Consider the following 18,411-nt stretch of genomic DNA (forward strand, 5'->3'; position numbering starts at 1 on the left):
AAATTGAGAGGGAGAAGGGAAAATCAGAAGTGTCAGTATTACAGTATAGCAAAGGGAATTACAGAGGCATGAGGCAGGAGCTGGCCAGAATTGACTGGAAGGAGGCCCTAGCAGGGAAGACGGTGGAACAGCAATGGCCGGTATTCCTGGGAATAATGCAGAAGTTGCAAGATCAATTTATCCCAAAGAGGACGAAAGATTCTAAGAGGAGTAAGAGGCACCCGTGGCTGACAAGCATAAAAATAAAAGAGAAGAAGTATAACATAGCTAAGAAGAGTGGAAGCCAGAGGATTGTGACTCTTTTAAAGAGCAACAGAAGATAACTAAAAAGGCAATACGGGGAGAAACGATGAGGTACGAGGGTAAGCTAGCCAATAATATAAAGGAGGATAGTAAAAGCTTTTTTAGGTATGTGAAGAGGAAAAAAATAGTCAAGGCAAATGTGGGCCTCTTGAAGACAAAAGCAGGGAAATTTATTACGGAGAACAAGGAAATGGCAGATGGGTTGAACCGGTACTTTGGATCTGTCTTCACTAAGGAAGATACAAACAATCTCCCAGATGTTCTGGTGGCCAGAGATCCTAGGGTGACGGAGGAACTGAAGGAAATTCACATTAGGCAGGAAATGGTGTTGGGTAGACTGATGGGACTGAAGGCTGATAAATCCCCAGGGCCTGATGGTCTGCATCTCAGGGTACTTAAGGAGATGGCACTAGAAATCGTGGACGCATTGCTGATCATTTTCCAATGTTCTATAGATTCAGGATCAGTTCCTGTGTATTGGAAGGTAGCTAATGTTATCCTACTTTTTAAGAAAGGAGGGAGAGAGAAAACAGGAAATTATAGACCAGTTAGTCTGACATCAGTGGTGGGGAAGATGCTGGAGTCAATTATAAAAGACAAAATTACGGAGCATTTGGATAGCAGTTACAGGATCGTTCCGAGTCAGCATGGATTTATGAAGGGGAAATCATGCTTGACTAATCTTCTGGAATTCTTTGAGGATGTAACTAGGAAAATTGACAGGTGAGAGCCGGTGGATGTAGTGTACCTTGACTTCGACAAGGTTCCACATAGGAGATTAGTGGGCAAAATTAGAGCACATGGTATTGGGAGTAGGGTCCTGACATGGATAGAAAATGTATTCATAAAATGCTGGAGTAACTCAGCAGGTCAGGCAGCATCTCAGGAGAGAAGGAATGGGTGACGTTTCGCGTCGAGACCCTTCTTCAGACTGATGTCAGGGGGGCGGGACAAAGGAAGGATATAGGTGGAGACAGGAAGATAGAGGGAGAACTGGGAAGGGGAGGGGAAGAGAGGGACAGAGGAACTATCTAAAGTTGGAGAAGTCAATGTTCATACCGCTGGGCTGCAAGCTGCCCAAGCGGAATATGAGGCGCTTTTCCTCCAATTTCCGGTTGGCCTCACTATGGCACTGGAGGTGGCCCATGACAGAAAGGTCAGACTGGGAGTGGGAGGGGGAGTTGAAGTGCTCAGCCACCGGGAGATCAGGTTGGTTAAGGCGGACTGAGCGAAGGTGTTGAGCGAAACGATCGTCGAGCCTGCGTTTGGTTTCGCCGATGTAAAGAAGTTGACATCTAGAGCAGCGGATGCAATAGATGAGGTTGGAGGAGGTGCAGGTGAACCTCTGTCTCACCTGGAAAGACTTTGGGTCCTTGGATGGAGTTGAAGGGGGAGGTAAAGGGACAGGTGTTGCATCTCGTGCGGTTGCAGGGGAAAGTGCCCGGGGATGGGATTGGTTTGGTAGGTAGGGCCGAGTGGACCAGGGAGCTACGGAGGGAACGGTCTCTGCGGAACGCAGAAAGGGGAGGGGATGGGAAGATGTGGCCAATGGTGGGGTCCCGTTGTAGGTGACGGAAATGTTGGCGGATGATTTGTTGGATATGCTGGCTGGTGGGGTGGAAGGTGAGAACGAGGGGGATTCTGTCCTTGTTACAAACGAGGGGGATTCTGTCCTTGTTACAAAAACGAGGGGGATTCTGTCCTTGTTATGCATATGGATAGAAAATTGGTTGGCAGACAGAAAGCAAAGAGTGGGGATAAATGGGTCCCTTTCAGAATGGCAGGCAGTGACCAGGGGGGTACCGCAAGGCTCGGTGCTGGGACCGCAGCTATTTACAATGTACATTAATGACTTGGATGAAGGGATTAAAAGTACCATTAGCAAATTTGCAGATGATACAAAGCTGGGTGGCAGTGTGAACTGTGAGGAATATGCTATGAGGTTGCAGGGTGACTTGGACAGGTTGTGTGAATGGGCGGATGCATGGCAGATGCAGTTTAATGTGTGAGGTTATCCACTTTGGTGGTAAGAATAGGAAGGCAGATTATTATCTGAATGGTGTTAAGTTAGGAAAAGGGGACGTACAACGAGATCTGGGTGTCGTAGTGCAACAGTCACTGAAAGGAAGCATGCAGGTACAGCAGGCAGTGAAGAAAGCCAATGGAATGTTGGCCTTCATAACAAGAGGAGTTGAGTATAGGAGCAAAGAGGCCCTTCTGCAGTTGTACAGGGCCCTAGTGAGACCGCACCTGGAGTACTGTGTAGTTTTGGTCTCCAAATTTGAGGAAGGATATTCTTGATATTGAGGGCGTGCAGCGTAGGTTTACTAGGTTAAGTCCCGGAATTGCAGGACTGCCATATGTTGAAAGACTGGAGCGACAAGGCTTGTATACACTGGAATTTAGAAGGATGAGAGAGGATCTTATCGAAACGTATAAGATTATTAAGGGGTTGGACACGTTAGAGGCAGGAAGCATGTTCCCAATGTTGGGGGAGTCCAGAACCAGGGGCCACAGTTTAAGAATAAGGGGTAGGCCATTTGGAACGGAGATGAGGAAAAACTTTTTCAGTCAGAGAGTTGTAAATCTGTGGAATTCTCTGCCTCAGAAGGCAGTGGAGGCCAATTCTCTGAATGCATTCAAGAGAGAGCTAGATAGAGCTCTTAAGGATAGCGGAGTCAGGGGGTATGGGGAGAAGGCAGGAACGGGGTACTGATTGAGAATGATCAGCCATGATCACATTGAATGGTGGTGCTGGCTCAAAGGGCCGAATGGCCTACCCCAGCACCTATTGTCTATTGTAAGGTTTTGTTTGTGTGCTATCAAGTCAAAGAAAATATTATACATGAATAGCAATAATCCATAACTGAATGGTTCCTTCAACAAGATGGCAGGAGCCCCAGATAAGAATCACAAAAAGTAATTGTTTAGAAATTTCCATGAGCAATTAAATATGAGATATGAGAGTTTTGGGGTACAGCAGTTGACATAGCAAAGACAGAAAAAATAATATTTTGGGTTGCATGTAAAATAATTCTCTATTGAGATAACTTAATTGAAGGGATCTATTTCTATTTTTTTAAGCAGCACAGTGGCACAGCTAGTAGAGCTGCTGCCTCACATCACCAGAGACCCAGGTTTGATCCTGACCTTGGGTGCTGTCTGTGTGGAGTTTGCATGCTCTCCCTGTGACCTTGTGGGTTTCCACTGGGTGCTCCAGTTTTCCCCCCACATCCCAAAGACTTACCTCTTTGTAGGTTAATTTGCCTCATAAAATTGCCCCATGTGTGTGTAAGAAGTGGATGAGAAAGTGGAATAACATAGAACTAGTGTGAACGGGTGATTGATGATCATCGTGGACTCGGTGGGCCGAAGGGTCTGATTCCATGCTGGATCTTTAAACTCTAAACTCAGTGAAGAAGTGTCCCAAAATGTCACATATCCATGACTTCCAGAGATGGTGCCTGACCCACTGAGTTACTCCAGCACTTTGTGTCTTTTTTTGTAAACCAGCACCTAAAGTTTCTTTTGAAACTAAGTGCATTGGAGCAAGATGAGATAGGCTTTCACTTCATTTATGTATCAGTCATAGGGTAAATATCACTTAGTCATGCAAATGTATATGAAGGGAAGAGGTTGAGTCAGAAACAAAAACAGGCCCTTTGGTCCACCATGTCCATGCCGACCATAAAGAACTCATCTATATTATTCCCATTTGCCAGCACTTGGTAATATTATATTTTAAAATACTAATTCAGACCATCTTTTAAATTTTCATGAAAATGCCAAGTTTGAGTCTGAAGTGAATTTACATCAATGATAAATATTGTGTATAACGCTGTTAAATATTTATGTTACATGACGTTTCAACAGTAGGTTATTTTTTGTAATATTCATTCATTTAATCGGATTTGAAATTGCTAATTGCATTAAGTCTACACGGGGTAGAATTCTACTTTTTTCCAATATTTAATTAATCTTTATTTAATAGCACATTACTGCTTTTTCAAATTGGTAAATGCTCACAAAATATGAATTTTATGAATTATTTTCATAGTTATAGTGGCTTTAATGTGATGCTTAAAGTAGTTTAATTTTATGTTAAATTCTTAACTCAAACCAAACAATATCTACCGTTGATCGCCAGAAATTGTGGGATCATTTTTGGTGTGGTATGTTTTTCAGTGGACAACATGCTGATACCGGAGAACAGAGCCCACTTGTCACTAGAGGACCAGCTGAAGGGGTTGCTGGATAAGCTGGACATAACATGCACCATGAAGTCGAGTGGAGCGCGATCAAAACGAGTGAGATTGCTGAGGAGAGAGATCAACAGCATCAGGCATAAACTGGCCCAGCAGCGACATCTGCATAACAGCAACTGCTCTGAGTTTTCGAAGGAGGATAATGAGAAGCCACTGGTTGAAGGCCATGAGGAAAGCACTGAAAGAGGTGTGGTACATTCTCTTTACATACGTAAAATTGGCTCTTTTTAAGTCAGACTTGCCAAAAGCTCACATGCACACCAATGCCAAGAATTATATTCTGCACTCTATGTTCCCCATTGCTCTATCCATTATACTTGAGTTTGGCTTGATTGTATTTATGTACGGTATATTTATATCTACTATCATCCAATACAATCACTCTTTTAAATCTGTCTTCAACCTGTAAGTATAGAACCCCCTATGCTCTTTCTAATGTAGCTGAGTTTGGCTTGATTGTTTTTTTATATATGGTGTATCTGATCGAATTGGTTAGCATGCAAAACAAAGCTTTTCACTGTACCCCAGTACACATGACAATGATGAATGTAAACCTAAGCATAAAGTATAACATTTTCAGGGATTCTCTTGAACATCTAGACGGCAAATAACTTAGATTTTCGTCAGTACTGACTTCCTTTGATTGAAGTGGAGAAGGTTGCAGGGTCGGTGGAGATACTGAAACACTGCTTGTTTGTTTGGGATTTCTGTAACAAGCCTCCCATGCACAGAAATTCTGAAATCCCTTTCAGAATATAAGGAGGGAAAATTCAGAAAGCAATTGCAGAATCCTACCGAAGATAGACACAAAGTGCTGGAGTAACTCAGCGGCTCAGGCAGCATCTCTGGAGAAAAAGGATGGCTGTAGTTTCCGCTCAGAACCCGTCCTCGGACTGAGTCTGAAGAAGAGTCCCGATCCAAAACGTCATCTATCCCTTTTCTCCTGAGATGCTGCCTGATCTGCTGAGATATTTCAGCACTTTGTGTCTATCTTTGGTATAAACCAGCATCTGCAGTTCTTTGTTTCTACATTGCTTCTGTAGAATACCACCCAATGCCTGGAATTGACTTTGGAGTAAGCCCATTGAAACAATAGTTCTGGAGTAATGTTTGAAACAAAAACTTAGTCCTTTCATTTTCGATTCCTTCTTTGCAGTGGAACTAGGTAGGGTTAGGTTTAGGTTTAGTATTGTCACATGTACCAGGTTCAGTGAAAAGCTCTGTTTTGCATGCTATCCAAACAGATCAGATAATACAATACATAAATACAATCAAGTCAAACTCGAGTACAATAGGTAGAGCAAAGAGGAAGATGCACAATGCATTTTTCATCGACAAATGAGTAGAGTATTCAATCACTATACCGAGATTTCTGGATCTATAGGTGCTTAAAGTTTACTTGTTGAACAGCTTTGGAATAGAGGCAATGTGATCTGTGCTTTTGATTCATGTTGGAGGAACAAATAGTTCTTAATCATTATTAGTAGATGCACTTACAAATGATACTTTACTAAATATGTATTAAAGACCAGCTCTTTAATGTCAGTAACATTAATAGTGATGGGTAAGAAATAACTAACACCTAACCTAAGTCATCGGGTATTTTTAAAGCGGTGATTGACATGTTCTTGATTAGTAAGGGTGTCAAGGATTATGGGGAGAAGGCAGGACAATGGAGCTGAGAGGGAAAGATAGATCAACCATGATTGAATGGCATAGACTTGATGGGCCGAATTGCCTAATTCTGCTCCTATAACATGATTTGATTTGATGTCAAGATGTAACTTTCAATAGATAGGATAGGAAATATCTTAAGAGTTAAGTAAGGAAAGAAAGAAGAATGAGTATACCTACTCATAAATATACCTACCATAAATTGTTAGAAGCAAGAGCTTTGTGGATTTTAAATTGTAGATAGCCTGCAAGTAAAAAGAAGCCTCTGTTTTTCATTTCTACCTTCTGTAATGAGCAAACTACCATGGTTGTTAGGCATTTCAAGTGTCAAGTTAAACATATTTTTATGATACAGGAGAGACATGATTATATTTTGAAGTTTGCAATGCGTATAAACAGCAGCGTGGCATATGCATGGTTGTCTTTTCTGCGCATATTATAGAAAATACTATGTCCGAAAGGAAAAATTCTGAATTTTAAGCATTGCTAGATATATATTTTTCAGTCCACTATTGTATTTTTTTCTTTGATTCTTGTTACTGATATCTGGGTTATTTTGATAATATTTGGAAAATATCCCTGATAATATAGACAAATACAAATATTTAGAGATTGACTAAACCTGAGTGTATATATTTTACAAAGTTGACGTAAGCAACTACAGATGCTGATTTCACAAAAAGAGACAAAGTGCTGGATTGACTCAGCAGATCAGGCAGCGTCTCTGGAAGACATGCGTAGGTGACGATTTGGGTGGTGACCATTCTTCAGACTGATTGTAGATGGGGGAGAAAGCTGGGAGAGAGGTGTGGGGGTGGGACATGGTCTTGCAAGTGGTAGGTGGATACAGGTAAGGGACATTTTTTATTAAATGGTTGTACAAAGTCCAGATATGCAAAGACAAAAGATATTTGCATAAGTCATAAGAGTAGAATTAGGCCATTCGACCCTTGAGTCAACTCCACCATTCAAACATGGTTGATTAATCTTTTCCTCTCAACTTCACTCTCCCGTCCACTCCCCAGAAAGAAGGAGAGAAGATGGGTGAAATGTGAAGCCAGAGGAAGGAATATAGGTGGGAGGGGACTGGGTGAAGAGGAAGCTGAAGGGGAGAAATGGGACACGGAGGAAAAGGGGGAAAAAAAAGTAGGGGGAGGGATGTGTTTGTAGAGAGTTACCTAAAATTGGAGAATTCAATGTTCTCAGTTGGGTTATAAACTGGAGAAATCTACACGGTCACAGGGAGAATGTATAAACCCCCCGTGATCGCGTGGGTTTTACCCGGGTCCAGACAGCTCCCATAGTCACTTCAGCACCTCTCTGCCGCCCTGTTTTTTTTCAGTTTGTGTGTTTATACTCTTATTCTTCTCCTTCCTACAGAGGATTTGAAATCATCACTCCCACCAACATTGGAGCCTACAGGGCCAGCACCTTTACCCTCAGACTCTGAAACCCACACGGACCCTCCTACCCTCAAACCCGTGAGCGAGAGCAGGGTACATAGCAGACTGCACAAACGGATTAAATCCGACAGTGACGTTCTGAGCAGAAAAACACTACAAAACGAATCCCTTGGTGCTCACACTCTGCAGCGGCTGCTGAGTGATAGCGGAGTGAACGGTCTCGCTCTCCCTACCTCAGACACTTCGGCGCAGTCCGTCAACGAAGTGGGCAGGCGCACGTCCGTCCTCTTCCGGAAGGCCAAAAACGGAGCGAAGTTACAGAAGGGCTGCGGCCAACCCTTGGAGAATGGAGACAGCCAGCACCAAGCAGAACAATTGGCACTGAATACTTCACCGGGGACACTATCAAAACTGCAGAGTTTGCGCAAGTCAAGAAAACGACCCCAAAGCTTGAGCTGCAGTTCGGACAGTGAGAGTGAGAAATCTCCCTGCACTCCTGCAGAGCTAGGTAAAACCTTCTTCATGGTCTTGTACACGATCAACGTTCTTTGTCAACAGATCATAAGATATAGGAGCAGAATTAGCCATTTGACCCATCGGGTCTGCTCCGCCATTCACTCACGACTGATCCATTTTTTTCTCTCAAACTCATTCTCACGCCTTCATCCTGTAACCTTGGACACCCTTACTAGTCAAGAACCTATCAATCTGCGTTAAAATGTCCATTGACTTGGCCTCCACAGCCGTCTGCGGCAATGAATTCCACAGATTCACCACCCTCTAGCTAAAGAAATTCCTCCTCATCCCCATTCTAAAGGAACATCTTTTTATTCTGCTTGATACGACATTGGCGTTTAAGACGCTTTCAAATAGGTACTTGGAAATCCAGGGAATAGAAGGATATGGATCATGAACAGGCAGATGAGATCAGTACTTGGCATCAGGTTTTTGGCACAGACATTGTGGGCCAAAGGAACCATTCCTGTGCTGTACAGTTCAAAGGTTCTCGGAGCAGAATTAGGCCATTCGGCCCATCAAGTCTACTCTGCCATTCAATCAGGACTGATCTATCTTTCCTACATATCTTTCCCTCTTAACCCCATTCTCCCCATAACCCCTGACACCTATACTAATCTGACAATTTAACAATCTCTGCCGTTAAAAAATCCATTGACTAGGCCTCCACAGCCTTCTGTGGCAATGAATTTCACAGATTCACCACCCTAAAGAAATTACTTTCACGACTAAAGAAATTCCTCCTCACCTCCTTTCTAAAGGTATACCCTTTTATTCTGTGGCTATGGCTTCTGGTCCTGGACTCTCCCACTCCTGAAAAAACCCTCTCCACATCCATGCTATCTAGGCCTTTCATTATCCGGTAGGTTTCAATGAGACATTCCCTCATCGTTCTAAACTCCAGTGTGCAGAGGCCCACAGCTAAACCTCTTGATGGTGACTGCCTGATTTCTTTGTAGCCATGATCGATGTTGGCCTGCGGTCAGTCAAAAGCTGCTCTTTAACAGGGGGAAGTCAGTCTGAAGAGTTCCTATTTGTTTCAAAATAAATGTTTTGCACAGGGGACTGTTTGGTTGAAACTTTGTATGTTTTGTGCACAGGGCTTTCTAATGGTTTCGGAAAACACACTCAATTGTCAAATGCAGAGAGCTACTCGGATTCAGAATGTGGTTCCAGTCTTGGAAGTAATGGGGCATTTGATAGTAACAGGTACTTATTAAAATTTTAAAGTCCTGTAGAGTTATCCTGTCTTTTGTGCATGTAATGAACTGTAGAGTCTACAAACTATTTAAGTTGTAGATCAATGAGCTAGAAGGCGTTCTTTCCATATCACAAATTGAAATCTCTCTATAAAGCATTTGTTCCCCCCTTGATGTGATATAATTGTTAAATTTAAATTGGCTTTCAGAAATTGTAAGAATTGCTGATGCAGGAAATGAAAATGCTACTCTTGTACAATTTTTGCTGGAAAACATATTGGGACATTGAACAGGGCACCTAAATCGTGGTTTTATTGGAGAGAGACTAATGTTGAAGATAAACTGCCACATGTGTAAGAAGGAACTGCAGATGCTGGTTTAAACCAAAGATAGACATAAAAAGCTGGAGCAACTCAGCGGGACAGGCAGCATCTCTGGAGAGGATGAGTGACGTTTCGGGTTTGAAGAAGGGTCTCAATCTGAAACGCCACCCATTCCTTCTCTCCAGAGATGCTGCCTGTCCTGCTGAGTTACTCCAGCTTTTTGCGTCTATAAACTGTGCTACATCTTGTGTTGCCAAAACTAGTTGTAGCATGTTCGAAAAATCTTTTGTCATCCCAACCACAATATTACTGACTAAATAAGAGTATTAAAGACAACTCACAGCACAGTGGCACAGCGTAGAGTTGCTGCGTTACAGTGCCAAAGACCTGTGTTTGATCCTAACTATGGGTGCTGTCTGTACGCTCTCCCTGTGACCACGTGGTTTTCCCCGGGTTGTAGGTTAATTGGCTTCTGTAAATTGTAAATTGTCCCCAGTGTTTAGGATAGTGCTAGTGTACGGGGTGATCAGTGCCATCTCCGTGGGTCGATCTCTAAAGTCTAAAGTTAATAATGTATATTAAAATAATATAGCACGTGTGTATATACTTCTGACACAGGAGGCAATTCTCACCAGCCTATTCTGCACCTGTCTTTTGCATAGAGTGGTCCACAAATATAAATATGCTTCATTTCTTATATTTTCCTATTCCCAGCTGAGTAACACCGAGAATCTGACACCCCATAATGACAAAATCAGAAACTCTTTTTGATAAAGGACAGATATGGCATCGTATTCTTATACTGAAGTTGTTTCTACAGTTTCAACAGTAGGCAGTCAGATATTCTGCAGTAAACACTTCACAGCAGTTTCGTTTTGATCTGCGTACTGAAAATATTTTATTAACTTTCAACTTTCGAACTTGATTGAATAGAAAGTTGTTTTATAAAGCACCGATAATTTGAAAATGACATTCAGTGCTTTAAAAATGGAAGAAGACCATAGACATTTAAATAATAATGTGTTGCATAAGTGGTGGTGCAGCGATAGAGTTGCTGCCTCACAGCGCCAGAGAACCGGGTTCGATCCTGACTACGGGTGCTGTCTGTATGGAGTATGTGCTTTCTCTCCGTGACCGCCTGGGTTTTCTCCAGGTGCTCCGGCGGTCTCCTCCCACATTCAAAAGGCATACAGGTTTGTAAGCTAATTGGCATTGGTAAAGATTGTAAATTGGCCCTAATGTATAGGATTGTCAGCATGGAGTCATTGGGCCGAAGGGCCTGTTCCACACTGTATCTAAAACTAAGTGGCTTAGTGGATTCCAACTTTGATAAAACATAATATCCTTCACTGCTTATTTTGAATAAACCCTCTATTAATACACTTTTGCATTTGAAACAATCAAATTTGCATCGCCCATTTCTTAAGCAAATTACATTTAATTAAATTTAATAAATCCAACCTTTAGATCAGGTTTCGACAAAGGCTGCAGTAAATTCAATGCACCCAGATTAAGATGAATTTTGTCAATTTACTTAAACCTCGTCCCTTATTTTAGTTTTTGTTTTATTTTCTCGTGCATATAAGGCAAAGCAACTTTCTGCTTATACAATAGAGAAAATTTAAGAATATTAATTCTCCCAGTTTACTGATCCAATGTCATGAAACAATAGGTTAATAAATAAGCAATGTACTAGAACATATTAATACACTAATATATTAATGAACCAGTGGGATGCTTTATGCTTTCTTAAACACAAAGTTCCTTAAACTGAAATACTACAAAATTATCTATGGGTATAGAGCTTGTCAAAAAATTTTAGTTTATTGATGTTAATTTTCAAGTTTTGAGCTAGTATCCGAAAGCAAAATATTATATGAAGAGTAAAAAGAGACACAAAGTGCTGGAGTAACTGAGCAGGTCTGACAGCATCTCTGGAGAACATGGATAGGGACAGAAAACATTTCTGAGTAATTCCTGAGTAATGTAAGTACATTTTCTGAGTGTTGTGACAACTATGATAACCCAGAGTACTGTACATCAGTCAGAGGAAGGGTCCCAACCTGAATCGTCGCATATTCATGTTCTCCGGAGATGCCGCCTGACCCTCTGTGTTATTCCAGTACTTTGTGTCCTCAAGGTAGGCTTCTGTCCATTATCTTCATAATTGATCAATGTTGCTTTTCCTCTTTTAGTGGCTTGTTTCCACCCAAACGTAGCCGAGGGAAGCCAGCTCTTGCACGAGCCCATTGCCTTGATAATGGCAATGGGGATGTGTCCTGTGGAGATTACAGTACATCAGGTATAGTGCATAGCAATAAGTACTTTAAGCTAAGAATTAATTGACTGTAAGAATAAAGTTGTAAGAAATAGGTGGCTGTGAAATTACTGTTGCTAATGAGGCATTGCAAAGCATGCAAGAAGAATAAGTGGAGCTTGCTTTTATAATTCTCCCACATTCAGCTCTTCGTGTTAGAATTCTTGGCAAGGCATCTCAATGAGGAAAAAAAAGAGATTTGGGAAAGACAGAAAGACCATATTTAATTTTCTTAATATTTCATTCATGATGTTCGATGAAGTGTTTTAATGTGATTCACATCACCGATTGTGGAATTTGCAAAATATAGGTTTTCATGAAAATGATTGTGGCTGTATGGAATTAATGAATTTTCTTCTGGAAATATTTTCTCCGTTGTATGGTCCCTTTACTTAGCTTTTATGAAGAAAATGTTAAAAGGTCCAAAACATTCAACTGGTTTATTTAATGGATATCCGATTGTACATATTTCTTGTCATGATTATTCTGTCAACGGAACTTATTTTTGGTAGAAAAAAAGATTCTAAGCACAGGAATCGCTCAACGGGTCAGACAGCATCTCTGGTGTGCATGGATAGGTGACGTTTCAGGTTGGGAACCTTCTTCGGACGTCTCAACCTGAAACGTCACCTATCCATGTTCTCCAGAGATGTTGCTTGACTCGCTGAGTTACTCCGACATTAGTTCCTCCAGTGTCTTATTTTTGGTAGATTTAAAATACAGTAAAAACAAATGCAGTTTTATTTAAAACAGGGATGTTCAGACCTCGTATTACAAAAGAGCAGTGGAAATAAATGAAATTAATGCCAATGTCAGTTGTTTTTCTCGAAGGGGAAGGTATATCAAAATTTATCTGGGAAGCTTTGTATTGTTGTGACGTGTGTTAATCCAACCTAAAATATGTGAAATTGTAAGATAATATATGCTACTGTTGTTTTTGTCCTTTCACATTTATAGGGAGGGGAGTCTGGACACCTTTTGAAAATGATGCTATATTAGAACCTCTGGAACTAGTTTGGGCCAAATGTAGAGGGTACCCGTCTTATCCAGCACTGGTAAGTCAAAATCTGTCTTTTCATTAAAATATATTACCCCACATGAAGCAATATTGCTACTAATGTGCGGCAGACAAAAATAACAAGCCCAGAATGAATATAGAAGTTGAGAATAACGGGTGGAATGTTATGTTACAGTCGTACAAGATATAGGTGAGGCCACATTTGGAGTATTGTGTTCCATTTTGGTCACCCTGCTACAGTAAAGATGTTGTTAAGGTGGAAAGAGTGCTGAGACGATTCACGAGGATGTTGCCAGGACTTGAGTGTTCCAGTTACAGGGAGAGGATGGGCAGGACAGGACTTTATTCCTGGGAGCACAGGAGGATAAGGGGTGATCTTATACATGTATATAAGATCACGAGGGGAATACATAGGGTTGTTGCACAGGATCTTTTATCCACAGTAGGGGAATCAAGAACCTCTGGGCACAGGTTTAAGGTGAGAGAGTACATTCTTGTTGTATTGACTGCTGGAAGTGCTGTATTTCAGATGTGACTTTGGACTTGGGCACTGTGCACTCTCCAGTGGGTGTAAAAAAGATCGACAAGGCAGCACAGTGGCGCAGCAGGTAGAGATGATACCTCGCCATGCCAAAGACCAGAGTTCGATCCTATCCTTGGGTGCTGTCTGTGGAGTTTGCACGTTCTTCCTGTGACCATGTGGGTTTCCTCCGGGTGCTCCAGTCTCCTCCCACATTCCATAGACATGCGAGTTTTTCTAAGTTAATCGGCCTCTAAATTATCCTGACTGTGGGAAGTGGATACAAATGTGGGTTAACATAGAACCAGTGTGAATGGGTGATCAATGGTTGGCGTTGACTCGGTGGGCTAAAAGGCCTGTTTCCATGCTGTATCTACTAAAACAGTAGTTTCAAAGAAGACTACAAGATATCTGTTTGCCAGCATTGTGAAAAGAATATGAATTGGCGATTGATTTAATTTGTCGTACTAGGCCATGTATATACTATTCATATAATGATACGGCATGGAAATAGGTCCTTCGGCCCAACGAGTCCATGCCAACCATAGATTACCTATTGACACTAGTTCTATGATATCACACTTTCTCATCCACTCCCTTCACACTAACTGCAATTTACAGAGGCCAATTAACTTACAAACCCGCACATCTTTGGAACGTGGGAGGAAACCGGAGCACCCAGAGAAAACCCACGCGGTCATAGGGAGAACGTGCATACTCCACACAGACAGCATAGGTAGTCAGGATTGAACTCGGGTCTCTGACGCTGTGAGGCAGCAGCTCTACCCGCTGTGCACTGTGTCGCCCTCTGAAGTATTGATTGGGTATGAAGAGACTGGCCCAGAGCTCATGTACAAATACAAAATATTTTTTCCTTATATTCTGTAATGTTTTACTTTGTAGATCATAGATCCAAATATGCCTCGAGATGGTTTATATCACAACGGCGTCCCCATACCTGTACCTCCACTGGATGTCATCAAACTAGGAGAACAAATGCACGCTGAAGCTGGAGAAAAATTATATCTAGTTTTATTTTTTGACAACAAAAGAACATGGTAAGTTAAACTGTATTTTTAGATTTGATTCCAGAAGCAATGACTCCATCTGAGTCTGAAGAAGGGTCCCGACCTGAAATGTCACCTATCCATGTTCTGCAGAGATGCTGCCTGACCAGCTGAGGCACTTTGTATCGTTTTCTGACAAATAAAGACTTCATTCTTTCAGCGGGACAACATCTTTTCTTAAGATATTCAGTTGTTTCAATGACTTTTGTAATCATGAAAGTAGAAATTAATCATGAAAGTAGAAATTAAGAAACAAGGAACTGCAGATGCTGGTTTATATTTTTTTTAAAAGACGCAGAGTGCCTTTATAAGTCAGCAGGTCAGACAGCATCTTGAAGAATATGGAAAGGTGACTTTTCAGGTCTGAAAAAGGGTACCGACACGAAACGCCATCTTATCCATTTCAGTCCAGAGGTGCTGAGTTCCACTGTCACTTTGTTTTTTGCTCAAGATTTCGGCATTTGCAGTCTCTTGCATATGATGTCAAAGGTTGCAGCTTTGGCAACCTTCTAAACCTTCTCATAGGGTCCTGATTTAATATGATATAAAATAGATGTATCTGGCGTCTATTGCTCTGTTATGAAGTGCCCCCAACTCCATTCTATACCCTTGCGTTAAGACCAGCCTCCACAAGACACACTCCCCGGCTAATGATGAACAATGACGTAGAAGATCAAAACCAAATCTGGTCAATTACCGGTCCACCATCGATTTTCGGGCAACTGGTGGTCTGGCACCTCCTTTAATCTGGACAAAATTATGAGAGTGCACTTGAGTTCCCCCGACATGTGGCGGCCAATTTCTACCTCATCGGGACTTACGTGCTGATCGCCGGGTCGAATTAGCCCCCTGCGGCCGGAGCTGTGTAACTCTGGCCTGGCCAGAGCTGGCAGATCCGTTCCCATAGCTGATCTCCAGGGATGCTTCCTGACCCGCTGAGTTTCTCCAGCACTTTGTGTCGTTTTCATTTATTGCTGTCCAATTTGTTTGGAACCCTTCTAATCTCCCGTTGTCTCTATTAACAGGCAGTGGCTTCCTCGATCAAAGTTGCTTCCTCTTGGTATTGACGACACAGTGGACAAATTGAAAATGATGGAAGGGCGTAAATCAAGCATCCGAAAGTCTGTTCAAATTGCATACGACCGAGCTATGATCCATTTGAGCAGAGTACGCGGGGATAACGGGTTCCTCACCTCAAACTACATGTGACTGTGATAAAAACATAACCAAAGTTGCAAAAGGAGATTGTACGATGTGACATCAGGCATCAAAGACCTTAATTTCTGCTCATTTGTAAAAACTAAATACACTTTCTTTATTTTTTCATACTGTTAAGCAGATCGACACAGAGCCTCTGGCACTGCCAATTCTTATATGACCTTTCTTTGACTTGTTCTTGTCACGTTTACTTCATTTAAACATAAATCATGCTTTAAACTTACGAATACAGATCCTGTTGATAGTGTTTATAATGCCTTTGTGTCGACGTCGAGGGGAAGAGAAAACATGTACATAATTGTATTATATTGTTATACACTAAATTATTCAAGGCTGCAAATATGAATCTTTTGCTTCTCTGTGATGGTAATGGGTTTTGTACGCACACACTGTAATTTATTTGAGAAACAATACCATTTGACGTTTGAAAGTATTTGTTCTGTTAAATGCAGTGGACTTGTGACCTGTGTATACTGTGTAGTACAACTTTAAAACACTTTTTATTGCATTTTTGATTTTGGTTTTTAATGTATTCGGGCTATTATATCAATGACGTTGACATATCTAGGGACCTAAAATTAGCTGCGTGTCCACTGTGCTACACAGGATGTTCATGTATTTATTGTAGAAAGTAAGATTATTTGCTTTCTAGTACTGTTTATAAGAGCTGTAATGGTTCAGGAAAAAAAAAGAGAATTGACACTTGCAAAAACTGTACTTTTACCTCTGATCTATTACAATCCAACTGTCTGAGGCTATATTTTCTCTTGAGAATTAAATGTGGTGATCTAGAAATGAAGACGTTCTAATTTTAATGGCTCCGCTCAGTATGTCAGTGTTCAAAATAGGCCACTCTCATTGCTGCCCCTCTTTGGTTGCGCAGATGAATTGCAGTGCATTTAAAGTCATCGAGGAGAATATGGTGAAATTTATTTAAAAGTCAACTTAGGCCTATACCTGCATTTTCATGAAGAAATATCTAGGTAAGTCAAGAGACCAGACAGTTTAATTGTCATATGTACTGGTAATAGAACCAATAAATTCTTCGATGCTAAGGACACACAGTGCTGGAGTAACTCAGCAGATCAGACAGCATCCCTGGAGAACATGGATAAGTGGCATTTGGGTTGGTACCCATCTTCGCTAGCTTAGCTAGCCCATTAACACAATAATACCCAAATGAATGTATGATAATAAAATATATGCTGGACCGTAATACTAGGTATCCATGATTCAAGTATGTAGTGCATCTAAAGACACAGTCCATAGAAGTTCATCATTGCTGAAGTGGTGACGAGTGTTTAGACTTTAGAGACACAGCGCAGAAACAGTCCCTTTGGCCCAACGAGTCCACGCCGACCATCGATCACCTCGTACACGAGCACTATCCTACACACTCGGGATTATAATTTTTACCGAGGCCAATTAACCTACAAACCTGTATGTCTTTGGCGTGTGGAAGGAAACCGGAGCACCTGGAGAAAACCCATGCAGTCACAGGGAGAACTTCCAAACAACGTATAGACAGCACCTGTATTCAGGATCGAATCGCGGTCTCTGGCACTGAAAGCCAGCAATTCTACCACTGTGCCGCCCCTAATCCTTGGGAAAATAATCCCTTTCCTTCACTTTAGCCTGAGAGCTGAAACATAATTCAAGACCCTCCCGCCAGAAGAAACATCACCACAGAATATTAGCTGTTTTAATGCGATCATTTATCATTGTGATGAACCTAACAGAATCCTCTGCTCAATCTTTTCTGAGGACAACTCCATCATCTCAGTAATGTGTCTCGTTAATATTTTCTGCACTGACTTGAAGACAAACATGTTCCTTAAATGAGATCAAAAGAGCTTACGAGGCCAAATTGGGTTTCTTCAAATTGTACACAGTTTTAACCAGGCGCGGCAAAGTAGTTGGTTTTGGGTGTAGTGTTTAGTTTAGAGATACAGCACGGAAACAGGCGCTTTGGACCACTGAGTGCTCACTGACCATCACTCACCTGTTCACATGAATTCTATGTGTAGAAAGCAACTGCAGATGCTGGTTTATTCCAAAGGTAAATACAGTCTGAAGAAGGGTCTCGACCTGAAACGTCACCCATCCGTTTTCTCCTGAGATGCTGCCTGACCCGCTGAGTTACTCCAGCACTTTGTGTCTTATCCACATTAATTCTATGTTATCGCACATTCTCCTCCACTCCTTGCACGTTAGGGGCAATTTAGAGGCCGATTCACCTACAAAGCTTTACGTCTCTGCGACGTGGGAGGAAGCACCCGGAGGAAACCCACGCGGTTACAGGGAGAATGCGTAAACTCCACACTCACAGGCAGCACCTGAGGTCAGGATCGAACCCGCTGTGAGGCAGCAGGTCCACCAGCTACACCACTGTGCCACCCAGTGGCGGGAAAAGGTGGTGACGAGGGTGTGGTAGAGGTAAGTGTGTTATGAGGTGTGAGCTGCAACTGGTAAGGTACTGTCCAATTCATCCCTACCCAACCGCAGACATTGAATTTGGTCTCTGGAACGGGTGCATTATAATGCTGAGAACTATATTCTGCACACTGTATCTTCCCCTTTGCCCCACC

General features: G+C 41.9%; 1 protein-coding gene across 1 annotated transcript in view; it reads left to right on the forward strand.

The window, feature by feature from the left end:
* The window catches only part of LOC144605449 (bromodomain and PHD finger-containing protein 3-like), a 58,663-nt gene extending 42,059 nt beyond the window's left edge, over nucleotides 1–16,604 (forward strand). Inside the window, exons 7-13 of the mRNA XM_078420718.1 lie at nucleotides 4,489–4,755; nucleotides 7,623–8,153; nucleotides 9,262–9,370; nucleotides 11,879–11,985; nucleotides 12,958–13,055; nucleotides 14,442–14,596; nucleotides 15,631–16,604. Of these exons, the coding sequence (XP_078276844.1) occupies nucleotides 4,489–4,755; nucleotides 7,623–8,153; nucleotides 9,262–9,370; nucleotides 11,879–11,985; nucleotides 12,958–13,055; nucleotides 14,442–14,596; nucleotides 15,631–15,814 (1,451 nt within the window). The 3' untranslated portion in view covers nucleotides 15,815–16,604. The remainder of the gene's footprint in view (nucleotides 1–4,488; nucleotides 4,756–7,622; nucleotides 8,154–9,261; nucleotides 9,371–11,878; nucleotides 11,986–12,957; nucleotides 13,056–14,441; nucleotides 14,597–15,630) is intronic.
* The last annotated feature ends 1,807 nt before the right edge of the window (nucleotides 16,605–18,411 follow it).

The sequence above is a fragment of the Rhinoraja longicauda genome, chromosome 24 (assembly GCF_053455715.1).
Source record: "Rhinoraja longicauda isolate Sanriku21f chromosome 24, sRhiLon1.1, whole genome shotgun sequence".
NCBI classification, from domain to species: Eukaryota; Metazoa; Chordata; class Chondrichthyes; order Rajiformes; family Arhynchobatidae; genus Rhinoraja; species Rhinoraja longicauda.